The sequence below is a fragment of the Chinchilla lanigera genome, unplaced genomic scaffold, assembly GCF_000276665.1.
Source record: "Chinchilla lanigera isolate Chin_1 unplaced genomic scaffold, ChiLan1.0 scaffold00036, whole genome shotgun sequence".
In the NCBI taxonomy this organism is placed as follows: Eukaryota; Metazoa; Chordata; class Mammalia; order Rodentia; family Chinchillidae; genus Chinchilla; species Chinchilla lanigera.
The window spans coordinates 15,089,012-15,107,343 of NW_004955437.1; the positions used below are offsets into that span (position 1 = coordinate 15,089,012).

Below are 18,332 nucleotides of genomic sequence, written 5' to 3' on the forward strand. Positions count from 1 at the left end.
TCTCGAACTCGCAACAGTCCTCCTGCCTCAGCCTCTCGAGTTCTGGGATTACAGGCTTGCACCACCAGGCCGGCTATGCCAGAATGTTCTTGAAGCAGGTGAGACCCCAGCAAAGGGAACTGTCCTAAACACATGTGAGAAAGATGGACAGGGGCCAACACGGACAGGGGGGATGCCTTCGTTTTGGCAGCTTTGTGGACATTGTTCTTTTTTTACACTGTTTTATTTTATTTTATTTTATTTCACTGTACTATTTTGGTTTTTTTTTTTTTTTTTACTTTTTTCATTTTAAAGAAAATAGTACAAAAAAGAGCAATAGCAAAATACAGACAACACAAAGCGAGGACATTAAAAATGATACAGGATTTCAAACCAAATACAGATTAACAGTGGTTGTTATATTACATATTGTTATCTTCAATGAAGTTGCTCAGATTACCAGATGTAAGAATAGAAGATTGATCACATCATTAAAGGGAATAAGAAAATAATAATTTAAAAGATCATTAGAGAGAATACATAGGATCACTAGGCAGGATTGTAGGAATTCACCAGTGGATATTACACTGCAAATTGTTGTTGTCACATAAATTGCACAGATTACCAGATACAAACATGCAAAATTGGTCAAAATATTAAAAAAAAGCTTTCACATATTAACTGTTACCCTCAACAAACCACTATTTCTTTTTAACAGTGGAGTCAACAGTGTATGGATCCTCCCTGGGTTAGGTTGGGATTATATTTCAAAAACTCATCAGAAGGTGAAAATAACATAAGTCAGAAATGCATTTAGTACACATATGCTTGCAGGCATCCTAGCTTGGAGACACAGTATCTGAGAGTTTCCACCCATGATCCTGTGGCTCAGAGGGAGCTGTGCTCGCTAGCGCTGCTCCACAACTGGGCAGTGTCACACAGCATATTGCTAGCCCAGGAAATATGCTCATTCAGAATTTGCATTTGTACTGAATTCACGTTGCTTTTATGGCATGGTAAAGCTGGAGGCTGTAAATTGAACCATTGCAAAAGAGACCACCTAATGTTCTTGGTATGGTGCGAGTCCCAGTTGTAGCCCTTTCTGATTATTTTCTTTGAAAACCAAAGCCTCCTCAGACCCACCTAGTAGATGTCCCCAAAACTCTAAGCTTACAGCTTTGGAGGAAGGGTTTTAATCATTTTGCTGGCATCAGTGACATTGTATCTAAACCTATGCAGTGTGTTCCTATGGAGAAGATATATCAATTTAAACTTAAAACAGAACACCTTAGTAACATTCTCTAGCCCACCCACCTAGCCCCTGAACAGGAATTTGAATAATATTTCTAAATAAAGATGTTTTCCACCCTTTGAAATGACTTTTAATAGATTTTTCTCCCACCATGAGGCTGGAATTTATTGGGAGCCCCCCACGAGTGTGCTAGAGGACGTGACGTCCTCCAGTAGGGGGCTAATCTTTTAATAAAGATGTTAGGGCAATTTTGTGCGAATAGTACATACCTACAACTAACTAACTTAAGATACTTTTACAGCCATATTCAAAGAAAAAAGAACATTTTAAAAACATAAACTTTTTGCTTGTATGATGATTTAAAGCAGTGGTTGACAAAAGTATGGCCTCTGAGCCGGCCGTGTCAGCATCACCTGGAAGTTGTTAGAAATATAGCTTCTCAGCACCCCCAGCCATCCTGAACTGGAATCCCTGAAACGGGACTCAGCAGTGTCTTAATAGGCCCTCCCTCCGGATCATTCCGAGGGATGCTTGTGTTTGATAACCACTGTTCTGGGGCATAAATGCCTCAAAGAATGTCTGATGCTAGGAACCTCATCTTGGCATCTCTCATCCTGCTCTGCACACGAATAGGGATTAGAAATCAAGCTCCAAGCAGCAGGGGCATCTTCTACAGTTGTGCTTCCTCTGACCCTCAGCCCTGGGCCCATAGTGGGCAAATGCTTGACAACCCTATGCACGGAATGAAGAACTGCACAATGGTGCGGTGGCCTGTAAAAATAAACTCTTGTCGTTGACTGTCTTTTCACGGAGCAGATGAGAAGTGGAATTCAGGGATCAGGCTGGGGCTGCGCTGAAACACACAGCCAACCTGACGTTAAGAGTCTCTAAGCCCCGAGAAGATGACAGCTCCTCTAACATGTAACTCAGAAACACGCAAAAGCTATGCAGTAAGCTCAGGGAAGCCGAACTCAGTTCTGGTTTCTCCTTGACACCTATGTGAAAGCTCTTAAAAATATGAAATAAAAAATTACTCACACGTTTGCTGCCCCCTGCCTTGTTGATGCACCTGGTCTGCCTGTTAAATTTATGCACCAGCTATGCACCTGGTCTGCCTGTTAAAGTTGCAGAAGTATGAAGCAGAGGCGGACATCTGACATATGCTTTTCCTGTAGTAAATGACCTTGAAATGACAACAAGCGACAATCCACAGTCTTCTTTTCTCTTCTTTTGTTTGCAAAAGAAGTGGGAAGGGAGGAAAGACAGAGAAGCCAGTGTTGGCTGACTGCATTCACATTCTCCCAGAGCCCCTCACACCACACGCCAAGGGAACATGTGGATTTCTGTCTGCTTGTTTCCAGGAAGCCAGTGCACCCACCACCTGTGCTGTTATTATCCCCAGCTCCTCACTGGTGACGGGGAATCCAGGGAGATGTTTGCAAGGAGTGAGGTGGCAGCTGGAGCTGTGGTTCCTCCCTTGTAAGTGAGCAGCCATACAATGTTGTGGGGGGTCCCTGCCCTCGCTCGGGGCATCCACAATACCTGCTGATGTTTGTGCTACTGACCCTGCCTTCCAATTTTCTGCTGCAGGAGCAGAAATCTGTGAGCATGAAAGATGCTATCTTTTTAGGCTTTCGACTTCTTTCAAAAAGGGTGGCAGCTTATCTGTCAGGATTCAACAGTCAATACTAAAAAAGAAAATATTTTGAAGGATGGAGAAATGTCAGAAGTGGATGAGCCATGTTGGGGCTTCTCTCTGGAGACCTGGATTTCAGTGCATTTGAAAGCTGGACAGCACTTGCCAAGGCCAGCCCGTTTGCTATGGTCAGCGGTGGGTGTACCGGGGAGAAAAGAGTATGGTGCATCGTGCCAGCATGGGCACATCCTGGGCCAGGCTCAGTGGAGGCAGGAAAGGATTTTGAAGCCCATTCAATTTTGGTGTCAGAATCGTATTTTCAGCAGAATGAGTATGTATCATCTCTGGCCAATGCCCCTGATGCTGCGGGGATTTTGTGGTGTTGTTTCTCAGGGTACACTGAGGATCCTTAAAAGCAAGACCTCTAGTGGTAAATCATTACTGTGGAAGGTGGGAAGTGGACGTTATTTCTAGAGTACGTGTAATACCCCACTAAGACACCAAGGGGCTGAGACCAAGTCATTACTGCAAATTGGCCTGGAAGCTTAGACTTAGAGCCTGAATGCCTCCTCGCTATTCCATTATCTTATGGAAAGAGCTGTTAGGTGTCTGTAAAGTGGTTATAGGATCAAGGGCAGTCTTTTAAAACTCTCAATCATATCTGGGACTTTTGCTATAGTCACCAAAAGATGAAATAGATTCTGGCTCCAGTCAGAGTCCTGATTCCTAAAAAATTCATGGCCAGCTTTGAGTCCAGTAATAGACTAGGAGGGGAGGGAGGGGAAGGGGAGCTCACAGATCTCTGCAGCTATGTGGGGATGGATTTTGGAGACTGAAGGACAACATCCAGCTTACTAAGGGGTAAGACGAAACATCGAAGGAGGCAAAAATCACTTGTATGGAATAATAAATTTCTTGGAGAAAGTCATTGCTATTGAAGGGAGAGATAGTAATGTTCACATAGGACAGTCATATTTGAGTTTTAAAACGTATTCTGCTTGAGTTTTTAAATGGATTTTACTGGTAGGAACTCAAAAATTTCATTCTATTGAAATTGTGCTGAAGTACATATGTAAGATGTCTCATTTCGGTGGCATTCGCGTCATTGTGCAATCTGTCACCATCATTATCCTCAGGACTCTTCATCCTGCAGACCCGGGACTCCATACTCACCAAACAGTATTTCCTCATCACCATTCTGTTTTCTGTCTCTAGAAATTTTTCTTCTCGAGGGACCTCATATGAATCATATGGAATCATAATTATCTAGTATTTGTCTCTATGTTGCCGGCTTCTTTCACTTAATGTAATTTCTTCAAGGTTCACCCATGCTATGGCATGTGTCAGAGTTTCCTTTCTTTTTGCTAAAGCTAAAAACATCCATTGTATACAGATGTCACACGTTGTTGGTCCATACGCTTAACAAGGGACACGTGGTTGGTTTGCTTCTAACCTTTGGGTACGGGGCATGATACTGTTCTGAGCATGGGTGTACGAGCGCCCATTTGAGCCCCTGCTTAATTCCAGTTTTGCCTTTAATATAATCTAAGAACTGGTGAGATTTGAGAAGAGGGGCAAATGTGGCTGCAAATTTACTTCCTTGATGACAGGGATTGGCAACTGGTGACCTGACAGTGCTATAGGAGATTTCTCATCTTATAAACCTAATTAAATTAAAAATCCAGTTGGCCAAAACCCACATGCACTGAAGCCAGACAATTTCTCAAAAAGCTCATTAGCTGCAAACTTCAGAGCCCTACCAGCAGATGGAACGCTCTCCCCCAGATTTTCAATAATTAGATGGGAAAGGTCTTTCAAACTTGAGACCTCAGATGGAGGATTTCATCTCGCTTGCCAATGCGTTGGTTTTAATGTCATTGGTAAAATTATGCAAAATGCAACCTTTTCAGTTTTATGATGCAGTGATATAAGGTTTCAGTGTCATTAAACCTCAGCTCCGGGAAGGACACGGATTTGGGGGAAAATTTCCAGACTTACTGTTACAATTGTTTTCCCTCATTTTATTTCCTTATTTCGGTTATAATAAATTGGAACCTCAGAGGAACCTGTTAGACTTTTCTGTATTAATTTGGACAAAACAAGAAGAGGATGGGCCACAAAATCCAGCAACAACTGGGGAGCATCAACCCGCAGAAGCTCATGTTTGTCCGCTCCCAGAGTTAGGTCCACATGAGCCCTTAGAAGGAAAGAGATTAAGCCATTAGCTTTTAATTTATATCCCAGATTCTTTCTTGGGGAACATTAAAAAACCCAGAAGAATTCAGACCCTCTATCTCTATCTGTATTAGTAAAATTTATCCGTCCCCTCCCCAGAAAACCCATTATTGAGCTTAATTTTTTTCTAAATACAAGCAGATACATGATTTATAAGAAAGTTGTTCTTTGTAGCTTACACTGAGAGAGTCTGATTGCCTTCTAGGGCTTCGTTTTTATCTACAGTCATTTTGAAATGACCCTACTTAAAAATAGACAGAGACATGTTGCTGGACATCCAGCTGGTTAATAAATATTGATAGACACCCAGCAGTTATGACTAGTAAAATGTCAGTTTGTCTCTGTGTCCCTTCCACTGCGCTCATGTATGTATGTATTGGTATACAAATATATTTTTATATTCATTTAGTATTGATGTGCTGATATGTGTATTATTTTGTGTCTCCGTGTCTCCCTGCCTCATAATGCGTGCCTTACTTGATTTTCACAGATCTGAGTCCTGATCCAAAGCTACTTTTTCATGTAAGGGTACCTGTGATATGCCCTTGCTTGGATCTGTTTTTTCCTAGAGATGTAATTTCCCTCCTTTCAATCTACGGAGAGTGCTTGTTTCTTCATAGACCAGGGACCACTGCACACGCTGGTCTTCCTGTGACCCTCCATCCTCAAAACCTTTTCTTCCAAGGCTCCTGTCATCCACTGCATCCTCCTCCTGCCTGCTCTTCCTGCTGCTGTCACCTCGCTCCTGGCCCTACTCAGCGATGGCGGCTCCCACCCACCACTCTTTTGGTTCCGTCCTCACCCCGTCTGTGCCCACGACGCTGCTAGTCAGTCCTGCGCATGCGCCCTGCATCATTCGCCTCTTCCCCCTACCATGCTCTTCGCCACCACCCCTCCTGGTCCTTTATCTGGAAGTATGTCTCACCTCTGCGTACTGTTTTAAACTCCAGAGTCTCCTTAAATCAGGGCAGTCCGTGTCCTCCAGCCCTCTCTTTTGCTTTTACTATACTCCATCTCCAACCTTACTCCCAACTCACTCTCCAGTGATCTGTTTAACAAATACTTACTGGGAAACTTCGAAATTTAGCACTGACTAAAAATGGACAGGCACTCTGCTTTCATAGATCTTGTAGTCCAGCTGATGAGACAGCCTTTGATGAAATAACAGCACAAAGAGATATAGATATTGCTGTGCTATTACAAAGAGTTGAGTATGCTTATGGGTAAATTCTTACCTCACATTTGCAGTAAATGACAGTAGAACTGATTTCTGATGAGTGGGTAGCCTAAGAGGAGAGCTAAATCTTCTAGGTGGAGGGAAGTGCTTATGCAAAGGCCCTGTGGTAGATAGGGGTGAGAGGAAGCAAATGGTGAATGAGAAGAACTACAAGTTTATGTAATTGGAATCTACAGAGGGAAGGAATATAAGACAAAGCCACAGAGGAAGAAAAGCGATAGCACCTTCAAGACTTGTCAATCTGTCAGGGTTTTTTTTTTTTCTTTATTCCAAAAGCTATGGGAGTCATTTGAAACTCATCACACAGGTACCCTCTCCAGCTTATATGTGTGTCCTAAGAATCCAGGGCATTCCACATGGAACATGGCCACATAGCACTGCATTTGTTGAAGCACCAGATCCTACTGCGTGTGACTTCCTTACATGTGACTCTGCGGTTGGGGTGTGGCTTAGTGATTAGGTGTATGTAGCAAGTGGGGGGCCCCAGGTTTTATCCTCAGCACCGAGAAAAACAAACCCAAAACCTTACCTATGGCTCAATTGCCATTATACTCCTACCCTGAACCCTCATACATTTTGTTTTAATGTTGTAATTCTCAATACCATCTACTGAAACCAGCTCTTCATTTTCCTTTCTTTCATCTTGAACACATTTCTTCTTACACCATTATTTAGAGTCTCAGTTTCCTGTGAATCAACTTACAGTGTTTTTGTTGGTGCCCTTCTGCAAGCCAAATGCCGTGAATCCAGGTGTCCCTGGAGTTTGTGGTTGCAGTTTTACTAAATGAGCCTTTTGGCCACAGAATTGGTGACAGGCATGATTGCCATCATGCTGAACAATAATTACCCACGTTGCATACAGTTGGCAGGAGAGAGTGCTGCTCGAACCAAAAGTTTTTAGCTCTTTCATTGTGTGCAACAACCTGCTGACGTTTCTACCTGATAACCATCCAGTGCAGTCACATCATTTCACGGATGGAGAGCCTGAGCCCCAGAGAGATTAAGTGTCTTACTTAAGAGCACACTCTATCAACCCCACACTGCCCCCCCCCAAAAACGTCAGTCACTCTTTGCGCCTCTTGACTGCCCTTTGCGCCTCTTGACTTGAGCTAAGTGGTTTCCCCTAATGGCTTTCATTCAGCAACTCCCACTCCCACACTAGCAAGAGTTCCCTCAGGTGGTCCTGGACGTCAGGAATTCTTTCCCTGGATTTTCCACCTGACCCTTCTCTTCCCTCTCATTTTAGGAGTTTCATGTTATTTCTACACCTGAGCCTTCCTTTGACAACCATCCCGGAAGTGTCTGTCTGTGTGTTTCGCATTTCTAAAATCCATCAGGGACTCCTGAGTAATTTAAACGTCTCGACTGTATGCTTGTGGAGGTAAAAGCCAGCTCTGACCTAGCCCTCTCAGCTTTGTATTTCCCCATCTCCCTCACTCTAGGCCTTGTGCTCAGGCGTTCAATAAATGTTTGTTGCTGTTGTTAAATTCACTGGACCAAACATTATAATTTAGATGTCGGAACGATGTTATCTGTCAGAAACGAAATGTCCCTAGATTGTTTTGCCTTGGGGATTCTCATATCTATTTTTTCTGTATACAGTAAATTTTTATTGTACATAAATTATACCCCAATTCCAAAAAAAAGTCATGTGCCCTTGGGATCACATACAGAAAGTTGTTCACTTTCTGAGCAGGGTGTCTGTTGGATTCTAGCAGAAGCTGGATTCTATATCAAACACATAGAATCGTTAATTAGGGTCATTTGTTCTGCTGTGAGCCAAGGAGACCGTGTAAAGCCTGCTCAGGAGAGAATTAATTCATCCTTTTCTCTGTACTTTCCAGAGTACTCCTAGCAGATTCTCCAAGCCTGCAGGCCCCATACATATGTTCTAATGGGCTAATTGTAAAGGCGACATTTGTAAATTAATGTCTGACTTGGGCTAAGTGGTTTCCCCTAATGGCTTTCATTCAGCGACTCCCACTCTTGGCCACGCATCAAATTCCCCGGAAGAGCCTGTGAGAGGTAGAGGTGCCCCAGCTCCCACCACCCCAGTTATCATGTGCTGGTTCTGACTGGGATGAGAGCATCTTTTATTTTTTTAAGGAAAGCTGTCCAGGGGATAGGATTCTGGTGCTAGTTACTTTTGTGAGCCTTGGACCCCGAGTCCTTCTTTGCAGGCTCCTGTCACATCATAAGCTGATTGGAAGCGTTTGGTCTTCAGGCTGGCATCTGAGGCCAAGGTCTAGAAAAGCCAGTGTCCCTGAAAAGCCCCCTTTGCTAGCTCAGTTCTCTCTGTGTCCACATCCTTGGAATCTGCCCTTTCCTTAAAGCTCCAATAACCAAAGGGGCATATGCTACATGAGGCCATGTGTTTTCCTTTTATTATGAAATTTCTTATGGCCCTCTGGGGACCGTCTAAGGAGAGAGTTGTGAGCCTCCCTCTTAGCTCTCTGTTCATCACCAGACTCCTTGAGATAAGGAAGACAGACTTTTGTTGCTGTTGTTTTAATACACTGTGTGTGTTCCTGGCATTCTTCGGTGCAGACACGTGTCATGTTTCATCCCGAGTTATGAAAATAGGTGAGTCACAGGCCCCATTGTTCCAGTGACATCAAATTGCTTTTGTTTTTAGGAATCGGGCACCCTGGAAACATCATTCCGTATTCAGCAGCACCACACAGCCAGTGGGTGATTCTCGCAAATCAGAGAATATGGCAGTTGGTACCTCCAGGGGAGCCAAGGTGATGGTTGAAGCCAACCCAGGAGAAGCTGGCCACGCTTGACAGGCTATGGTGAAAGTCAGCAAAGTGGTATCCGGAGGGATAACACTCAGTGATCTCACCTGCACCCTGCCTTGTCCTTTGAGCTGCCGTCCTCCTTTCCCTGGGACTCTAGGTCTCCAGAGACCAGGAAAAGACACCGAGATGGAAGAGAGCTTGGGATATGAGCACCTGTTGTTCTTGCCCTTTTCAAACTTCTCTTATCTATTAATGACCCAACTGGCGAGTAGCCTGTTAGACTTCGACTATACCTAATTAGTTCATATCCAGTTATACTCATTGGATAATGGCATATGATTCATCTATGTAACGACCGCTCTGAGGAAGAGAATATTTCATGCCTCCAAGTGGACTTCAAGTTTTTGTTTCTCTTGGGCCTTATGCATAGCGTATATTAAATAAGTACTTAGATGACTGTTTGGAGGTGTGCTAGAACATAACTCCCATTTGGGCTAAAATTGAATTGCTCCATGCTCTCCGATTTTTGTACATTTAGAGTAGGGTTCTCAGAGAGTGGGGCTTCATTAAAGAATTACAGAAAGGGAGAGAATAAACTCACTTTGCTCAGTGTCTTTCTTAGGGCCATGTGGAAGTCAAGTCTCTGTTCCTATTTTCAGGGCTGATTCCAAAGGGTTGATGCGTTTCTCCTGCACCTGGGTCTAAGGTTGACAGAGTAATCAAGCCTGACAGGATAAAGAGGTCTTTGCAGGTTGAAGGGTTACATGTGCAGCTACCTTTATACTGTGAGGCATTGCTCATTTCATGTACAGAGCTGAGTGACTGCGGGTGGTAGTGACTGGGGCAATTTGGACTCCTTGCACCTCCAGAGAGAAAACCTTTTGGCAGAACATGTGGACCCCCACAGAGGTCCATGGACAGAGCCTTCATTGCCTGGTGCTGGGAGGAGCCCTGGAGGACATTTCCCTCCTGGTTTCTTTCCATTCTTATCCTGAGAGATGCTGAAAATTGAGTTTGTATCACAAGAAAACAGCAGGATTTATTCCCTCCTATTGTCACGGGCTGATTTGCCTAAATAAGCAATGTGTTATCCCCATCACAGACACCAAGTGGAGGCAGCTGGGACAAATTAGTGCCAGTTACTTTGGCCATCCTGATGCTGGGAAACCATCACCACTGCAAGAGCACGAGATTTCAGCTCCTTACAGAATGATGTGGAGGCCATGTGCAAGGATTTTCTCCTTTCCTTTCCTGTGGTTGGGGCTTTTTGTGGCCTAGGACCGTCTAGCCAGTCTGACAGGAGCTCAGCATTCACAGACACACACATGGAGCCAAGTCACCAGGGATTAGTCTTGGGTCTGTTGTTTATGAATGAAGAGGCCTTGCCTGGCTGCTCTAGCCACACCCCTCCCCTTTGCAGCTTTTTGAGAATGAGGTCAGGGCTGGGATCTAAGTGCTTAACTCTCAGAAATAGCAGCACAGCTCCAATTTAATCTTCAGCTATTTGTTTAGCTGCCTCCTTCAGATAACAGAGAAAAAAGCAGAGGCTTGTTTATGCTTCTGTTGGTTTTTGTGTTTTCCTTTGCAAGGGGAGTATGAATGGATGTGTGTGAGGGGAGAGATGGAGGTGGCCAGCCCAGAAGTTTCTACTGTGGGGCTGGAATTGCTGACAGATGGCAGGAGTTCCCTTGGATTCAGCTGGATGGAGTTTTGGTTTTTAAAACAAAATGGAGGAATAGAATAAGCCCTGGTGGTGTATTGTTTTAACATTTCCTTTCCTAAGGAAATCATAGCGGTTGCTATGAAACTGTGAATTTCTTTTACAATGTCCAGTTATTTTGACTGTTGTCTTTTGTGCTATGTAACCCACCATCCCCCATCCAAGGAGCTCCATGGAGCTGTGCAGTGTTTTAAATGAATATCTGGGTATATAGCTCAGTGGCACAAGTGCCTGCCTGGTAAGCACAAGGTCCTGAGTTTGATTCCTGGTACAAAAAAAAACAGAGGAATATCTCATGCAGGTTTTATTTCCCACCAGCTACTTTGGCTCATACTCAAAACACAAGTGTGTGTGTTTTTCTCTCTTACACACACACCCACACTCACACGCACAGCTTGATCATGCCTATAGCCAATGCCAGTGGGGTATCAGTATGTAGATATTTCAGGATACACATTTCTAACTGGCAGCTCTTCAAGGCAGCTCTTCAGCCCTGGGACTCTTTAAGATATTAGCATAGCTAAACGATACTTGTTGACTGGCAGGGAGAGATTGTGTGTAATGGTTGTGTTTACTTTCTGTTCTTAGGCTTAATTGTTGGCTGTTAGCTTCTCTTTTTATTTTTGGCCATCCTTTATTTGCATTAATAGTCTCGAGTGAAAGATTCAATAAACGCTTTGGAACATTGAGTGAGGACAGAAGTGTCAGTATCAACCTAATCTGTTACATATTCATTTGATGAACTTCTGTGTGACAGGTGTCCATTGAAGGTGATGCCAAGCTGTCTTTTATAGCTAGGGTGATTAACTTTGAGTGAAGAATCTAAAGAAGAATTGTTGTGTAACTGGCCAAATGCATACTTAATTTGGCTTTATGCACTTCAGCTATTTTCCTAAGAACTTGAGAAGTGTCTTAACCACGTGTATATAGCAACTATATCCATATCTACATCTGTAGATTGTGTGTGTATAAACATGTACACCAATATACTCATGTGAACATCTGTACAAGCAAATTTGCACTTTTCAAATGGATATTTCTTGTTTGGAGACATTAAATAGACTACTGACTATTTGGGGCTGGGAGCTGAGATCAGGAATTAATTTAACAGGCATGAAATATCTCATTGGGATGTTGAAAATGTTCTGAAAGTATGTGGTGGTCACCCTACTTGGTACATTTACTAAAAGTCATCGAGGAGTTGCATGCTTAAAATGGGTGAGTTCTAATTGATATCCTTTTAGGGTCCCTTTAGATCTTAGGTTACAATAATCTGAGACATTGCACCACTTGCTCTTTTTTTCCTGAGGTTTAATGGCTTCAGTTGCAGAGAAGCTGGACCTTGGGATAAACAGATCAGACAAAAACCTGGTGCGCTAGGATAGTAAAGTCTATCCTGACCCCTATTGGCAAGGAGTGAGGTTGCTGGCCACTGCCAGGTAAGGACCAGCATCAGGGCAGTCAGGACATGGAGGCAGCCAGGGCAGATTTCCAAGCAGGCCCGTGAAAACAATTGACCCTGTGTTTCAGAGCTTCTGCTGCGTGTGTCAAGAAAAATAAACATCCGGAATTTTTCTCTTCTTTTGCAGGTTGTCTTAGTCTTTGCTCTCAGCATTGGTGCACTTGTAATATACTTCATAGATTCGTCAAAGTGAGTATTCAAATACATTGTCTGACCCTCTTTTAAAAAAAAAAAAAATGACCCTTTACATTGGTGAATTTATATACCTTGACACCCGCCTTTACAAGGCCCTCCTGAGTGTGGAAGACTTGGAGGAAGACTGGGCTGTTCTGTGCTGGTTTTCTGAATGGGAAGGAAAGCTCTCGGAAGGCTGCTTTGATTCTGCTGGCATGGGAGGGAGAGGTATATGGGGTTACGTCTTCTTGCTGGGCATTCTTATTTTTAAATACCTGTTTCTGATGAAGTATTTGCACTGAAGATGTCAAGAAGTTTCGAGGGCTTTGATGGAAATTTGCAACCTGTGTGAGGGTGACAATGACCCACAGATCAGAGTCCGAAACTGTTCTAGCCGTGCTGGGAGGGTCCTTTGCCTATCTGGGTTTCCCGTGCATTGACCTTCTTGGAGGACAGATTAGAAAGCATAGTGTGATTCTGTCACCTGCTAAAAAAATATTCAGCTGAAACATTGGGCACTGGTGCTTCTTGATCTGTGAAGGTAAGAAAGCAGAGGAGTTCACAGTGACTCCTAGAGGTGGAGGACTACGGTCATCTAAGGATTCCTAGAGGGGACACTCATGCAGACGCTTGGGACACTCGTGCTGAGTGAACTGCTGCTGCTGGGTAAGCCTGGGTCACAGATGGTGAAGACCTTGTGCGAGGCCAAAGAGAATACTGAGCAGGGGGCTGCGAGGTGGTGGCCCCTTTGCTCCGGCTCCTGTGGGTGCCACCCTGGGGTGTACCATTTGTTCCAAAAACTCTTTTGTGATTTTAAAGTTGACGCTTTTCTGTTGTGATGTGAACTTGATAACTCTGGCCAAGTACAATGGCCTTGAGCTCCTTGTCCTCGTTATCTGCTGGGAGAGTGTCCTCAGCGCTTTTAACTCCGCTCTTAGAATGGTTGGATACCAGACTCTGATCCTAGGAAACCTGCTCGATATCTGTATTGGCTTGAACTCTAAGGGTAGCTCTCTCTTCCTGTGGCTCAGGGTGGTGGTGATTTCATGCACATCGAAACTTTCAATTTCTCAGAGCCATTTTGTCACTGGCCAGAGGACTTTTTGCATTTGGGTGCAGAGGTCAAAATGTCATGTCAGGGATGATAAAGAGAACATCCCCTCTAAGCACCTATCTGGGAACTGATCAAGTCTCAGATGATGAGAGGTCCTATAGGGCATCCTCATGCAAGGCTGGGCTGCCCTCATCCATCTCAAATGGAGGGTCCTTTAGGTATCCACAAGAGATGAGAGTCATATGCTCTCTCCATGAGAAATCCCTGTCCAAGAAAGAGAAGAGCTTTTTTAAGTTTGGAAGACTCCAGTTGGTGTGTCATTGAAGGTAAGCACCCTTTTAATATTTACTCTTCCTGATTCTGGCCCATATTTGTTTTCAACTGGAGACCTTCTAAAGCCCTTGGTCTTTTTTCTCCAATCTCTCCCCAGGGTTGTTTTCCTATGCTGTGGGGTGAATACCCTACCAACTCCCATGCTGCTACTCAGGAAAAAGGTTTGGTTTGGACATGTAGTCTGTGTGCCCCAGAGAGAGCACACTTTTATACGGAGGTGAGTGTGGTGATCGCTTGGAAGGACAGATGCCTGAGCCGCTCCTTCCTTCCCTGTCTCCTCCCTTTCTGCTCCTCTGTATTTCTTTGAAATAAAATACTCTTGTTAGATGGATCTGGATGGTGTCTTTTTTTTAATGTGTACTAGGAAACAATCTTTGACACTGTAGATTCATGGGAGAGGATGGACAGGGATGAATCCCCAAGACAAAACGTCTTCTCCAAGTGCCGCAGCTCCCTCCACATCCTTTCGATTTATTTCTTCTGACTTTGCTAAGCCTTGCAGAAACTGGCATTAGGAATCCTCTCCAATTCTGGTTTCTTTCATGGAGGAAAGAGGTGTCTATACCAAAGCTGACTTTAATCCTGTTCTCAGCTTTCCCAGTAAAAAATTGCTTCCTAAGAATCTTAGGAAGGAGACTGCCCTCACACTCCCTGGGGTCTGCTTTAGCTTTGTCCTAGCATCAGACTTCCTCTGTCCTGAATCACTAAACTGTTTAGCAAATTTGCATATGAGAACACATAATGACTATTCCTGTAGCCCCATCCACTTCTCATTTGTGTTACTTCATTTGGTCCTGAGACCACATCCAAGATGCTGAGCCATCAGAGGCCCAATCAGCAGCAGTGAGCATGAGGGAGCCTTCATCTTCCTGGGGAGAGCCGGTGAGGATACTCTGTTCAGAAGGGGGAAGAATTCAAGTAGAATCTGTGAAGTTGCCTTTGTGATAAGTCCTCGTGTTCCTGAGAACAACACCAAATTATCATCACGCCGAGTGCACGATATAAAGTGGAATTTTACCCACGTGTAATGTGCAAATGGAAAGAAAGTAAGATAGTGGAATGTAAATTCTTCAAATCTGTCCTGCTCATTCTAAACTGTTACTGGTTCAACAGTCACTGTTTGGAAGGCCGTCGAGGCATCTTGGAAGTAGCTTTAAATTTCTCTTGGAAATTATACTAAATCATCACCCTTGAAAGAGGTATCCAGTATTCTTAAGATGAATTTTAGTTAGTATTTATTCCCTTCAAATAAGTCAATCAGGAGTGAGCTCAGTGGGCTGGTGTCGTCCATGAAATAGCTTGTTTCCATTTTTTTTAAACAGAGCTGGGCTCAGCAAAACGGTAGGGAATGTGCGAGTCTCATAGGTGACCCAGAACCCTGCAGGTGCGAGGAACACAGATTTATATATAAAGCAGATGGCTTAGCCTCATAGCAGGCCTTAGCAGCCTTAGCCTCTGCTGGCTTAGCCTCATAGCAGGCCAGTGGAGCTCCTGCATGGACAGCAAGCTAGGGGTTTATTCAACTTTTTTGACTCTACAGATAGGTAAAGAAGTTCCAATAAATATAACTTCCAGGTTATGATCGTTTTAACCTTTCAAAGCTTGTTTTACTATCAGAAGGTAAGGAATAAGTCTTTTCCAAAGCCGTCTTCCCCTTGTACAGCTTTCTTTTCAAATTCTTAGGCCAAGATAGACAGATGCCTGAAATGGTCTTTTTTTCCATATGAAAGCCTCTCTTTGAGCCTTCCGTTTCCTAGAGGGATCACTATGGAAGAGTCATTTGTGTAGGTTCCAGTGATTGTTGTCCACTGAAGAGAGACTGTCCTCAGAACTCCTGGAGCTGAGGGCCAAAGAGCGTTGCATTAACTGTGCTGAAATGATGCTTCATCGTCCCAGCAGCGGAGTCTCTGGAAATGCCCAAGCACAGGGAGATGTTCCAGCAGGTCTTTGGATGGACACTGGTGTCCGTGCTTTCACAAACATAGAGGCCCATGGCACTGATGACGCACAGTAATACCATTCCCCCAAAATATCTCCCCAGTTAGCTACACAAGACGCATATCTGTCCAAGGAGCTCTTTTTTCCTGTTCTTCTTAAAGGCTCCTTGCCCAATTTATGTCACACCTCACTCCAGCTCCCAAGTCTGACGTCTGTCAGTGCCTACGCTGAGACCTTTTCTCCCACACACTCTGATCCCTGCAAAGCAGAGTTTTTTTTTAACTTGTACAACCAAGTCAAAAGTGCCCTTCAGTGCCCTCGGAGTGCTAATGTCACCACTGCTGGCTCCGTCCCTCCCCTTGACACAAGAACAGTAATTCTTATCTAACAGATAAAGAAGGAAGAAAGATCTGATGTCAGCGTGAGGGCAGGATTCATGGATTGCATAATGCGCCAGTCCCCTTGCTTCCAGAATTTTAAGAGAAAGTTGGAAGATTCAGCAGCTCAGAGCCCTGTGGATTTGCATTTTTTTCCAGGAGCATTCTGGGAAAGGATGACTCACACGTGTGAATATATTTATTGCTTTGATTCATGTTTAAATGCTGGTGCTTCTTATGCTACGGTTACGTGGATTATAAATATTTAACGCTGGCTGTACTGAAAATGAAGGTCAAGTCCTGCTCACTGGCGACTTCAAAGCAGGTTCTTGCCTCTGAAAGGCACCACTACCTGCTGTTAGCAGAGTAAAGCGGAAAGGTTATACATTGTTAAAATTTTCCTTAATGACTTTATCTGTTCCAAAATGGCTGGTACACAGTCAGGGCTCCCGCTGATTTTGCCAGGCTCTGCTCTTGGCTTCCGGACTCAGAGCTGCTGTTTTGGGGATATGGACATTAGCACAGAGGAGAGAATCACAGCACACATTTCGCAGAGCATCTACTTCACCGGCTCGATTGCTGGGATAACAGTAGTGCTATGGCTGGAAAATGGCCTCTCCTCAGTTTATAAATTTTGCCTTCATATTCATTCATTTGTTTTGTACTCATTCATTCATTCATTCATTTTGCATGTATTCAGCCCCTCGTTGTACACTTTTTAATTTTGTATGTAGTCTTTCGTTTGAAACATCTTCTGTGTGATAATGTTAAATATTTTTCTGGGAGTAAAATGACCTATGCTTAGGTATGGTGAAGGAAAACCCCATTTAAGGCTGTGATAGAAATGGACCAGTTGTTTTTATAGTCTCTGCAAATAGACTTGACACCACTGGTGTAGTGAGGATACCCAGGGCATTAGCAGAACTTGTTAGCCACTTTGCAGTTTTACCTTCCAACTCCATATCCCTCAGCCGAGAGACTCTCGGTCAAAAGGGACCGGAAGGCAGGTGGTTGGAGGGAGCCAGCCTTGCTGGTGATGTGCCCCGCACTCTAAAATAACATACCATCTCACCGGATTCTCTAAACAACCTCGTATGACCATTCCCACTTTATAGATGAGGAGACCAAAGCTGCAAAATTTGCCCCTAATCATGTAGCTCCTAAGCAGCGGAACCGGGATTTGATTCAGTTCCTTTGTCCTAAAGTCGTCTTTGTGACATATAACTAGAAGTGAGTGAGACTGCAGATTGTGGAAGAACTGGAGGGGTTTAGTGTAAATTTGCAAGAACAGGAAGTGACTTCACCTCATCTGGGGAAATCACCTGTCTTGTGTTGTCCTTTGTGGTTCACGCCTCTATTGTTGCCCCAGGAGCCATGTCTGCCAACGGTAGTGCTTACAGAGGTCCCATCACAGGCTTCTCCCCTAAGGTATCACCGGCTCATGTGCTGTCTGATGTGTGCTTGGGCTTGCTTCTTGCCTTCCTAATGACTTAGGATGAGCTTCTTGCTTTGCAATCTCATGGAGTGGCAGCGTCTTTTGATAGGATATGGTAAATCAGCAATGAACAAGGACAGATGTTGCTTCTCAAAGTCCCTTCCATCCTGAGGTTGCCTTCTGAGTGAAAAGACTCTTTAGTTTTCCATCTTTGCACACTGAAGTAGAAAATGAGAGATGCCCTGTGCCCTGATTCAGTAACCCCTATTATCCCTACAGAGAGTGACAGGAGTTAGTTGGTTTGATATAGTTTTGCATTATGTTGCAGGATATGTATATGCCCAGAAAGTTAATGTTACCAAGATAATGGACTTCAGGGAAATTTGACCCCAAAGAGTCTTCCATGGAGGTTATTGAAATGATCTCATTGGGCGATAAAATATACACTGAATATATAATTTTAAAAAAATATTATGGTAAAAGACACCTTACCATTCATTCCTCTCAAAATATTCCCCCTTACTTCAAACACACTTATCTCATCATTCTTTTCACCTTCTGAAGCAATTCCTTTCTTTATGAGTATGATCAAAAATACAGTGAATGCTGCTGTCCATTGCCATCTAAAAATATTACGCTGTATGTTCATCTACCTTATTCACCATATCTGGCATTGTGTGACTTCTGGCTCTTCGCCAAAGTCAAAATGACTATGTTTTTTTTTTTTTTTTTTCTGATTCAGGACACAGAGCCAACCAC

General features: G+C 43.7%; 1 protein-coding gene across 2 annotated transcripts in view; it reads left to right on the top strand.

The window, feature by feature from the left end:
* Kcnma1 (potassium channel, calcium activated large conductance subfamily M alpha, member 1) overlaps positions 1–18,332 on the top strand; it is a gene marked incomplete at its 5' end in the record, with an annotated part of 707,467 nt that overhangs the window by 339,204 nt on the left and 349,931 nt on the right. For both annotated transcript variants that reach the window (XM_005389908.2, XM_013517024.1), the window contains 1 exon segment: positions 12,390–12,451. In XM_005389908.2, the coding sequence (XP_005389965.1) occupies positions 12,390–12,451 (62 nt within the window).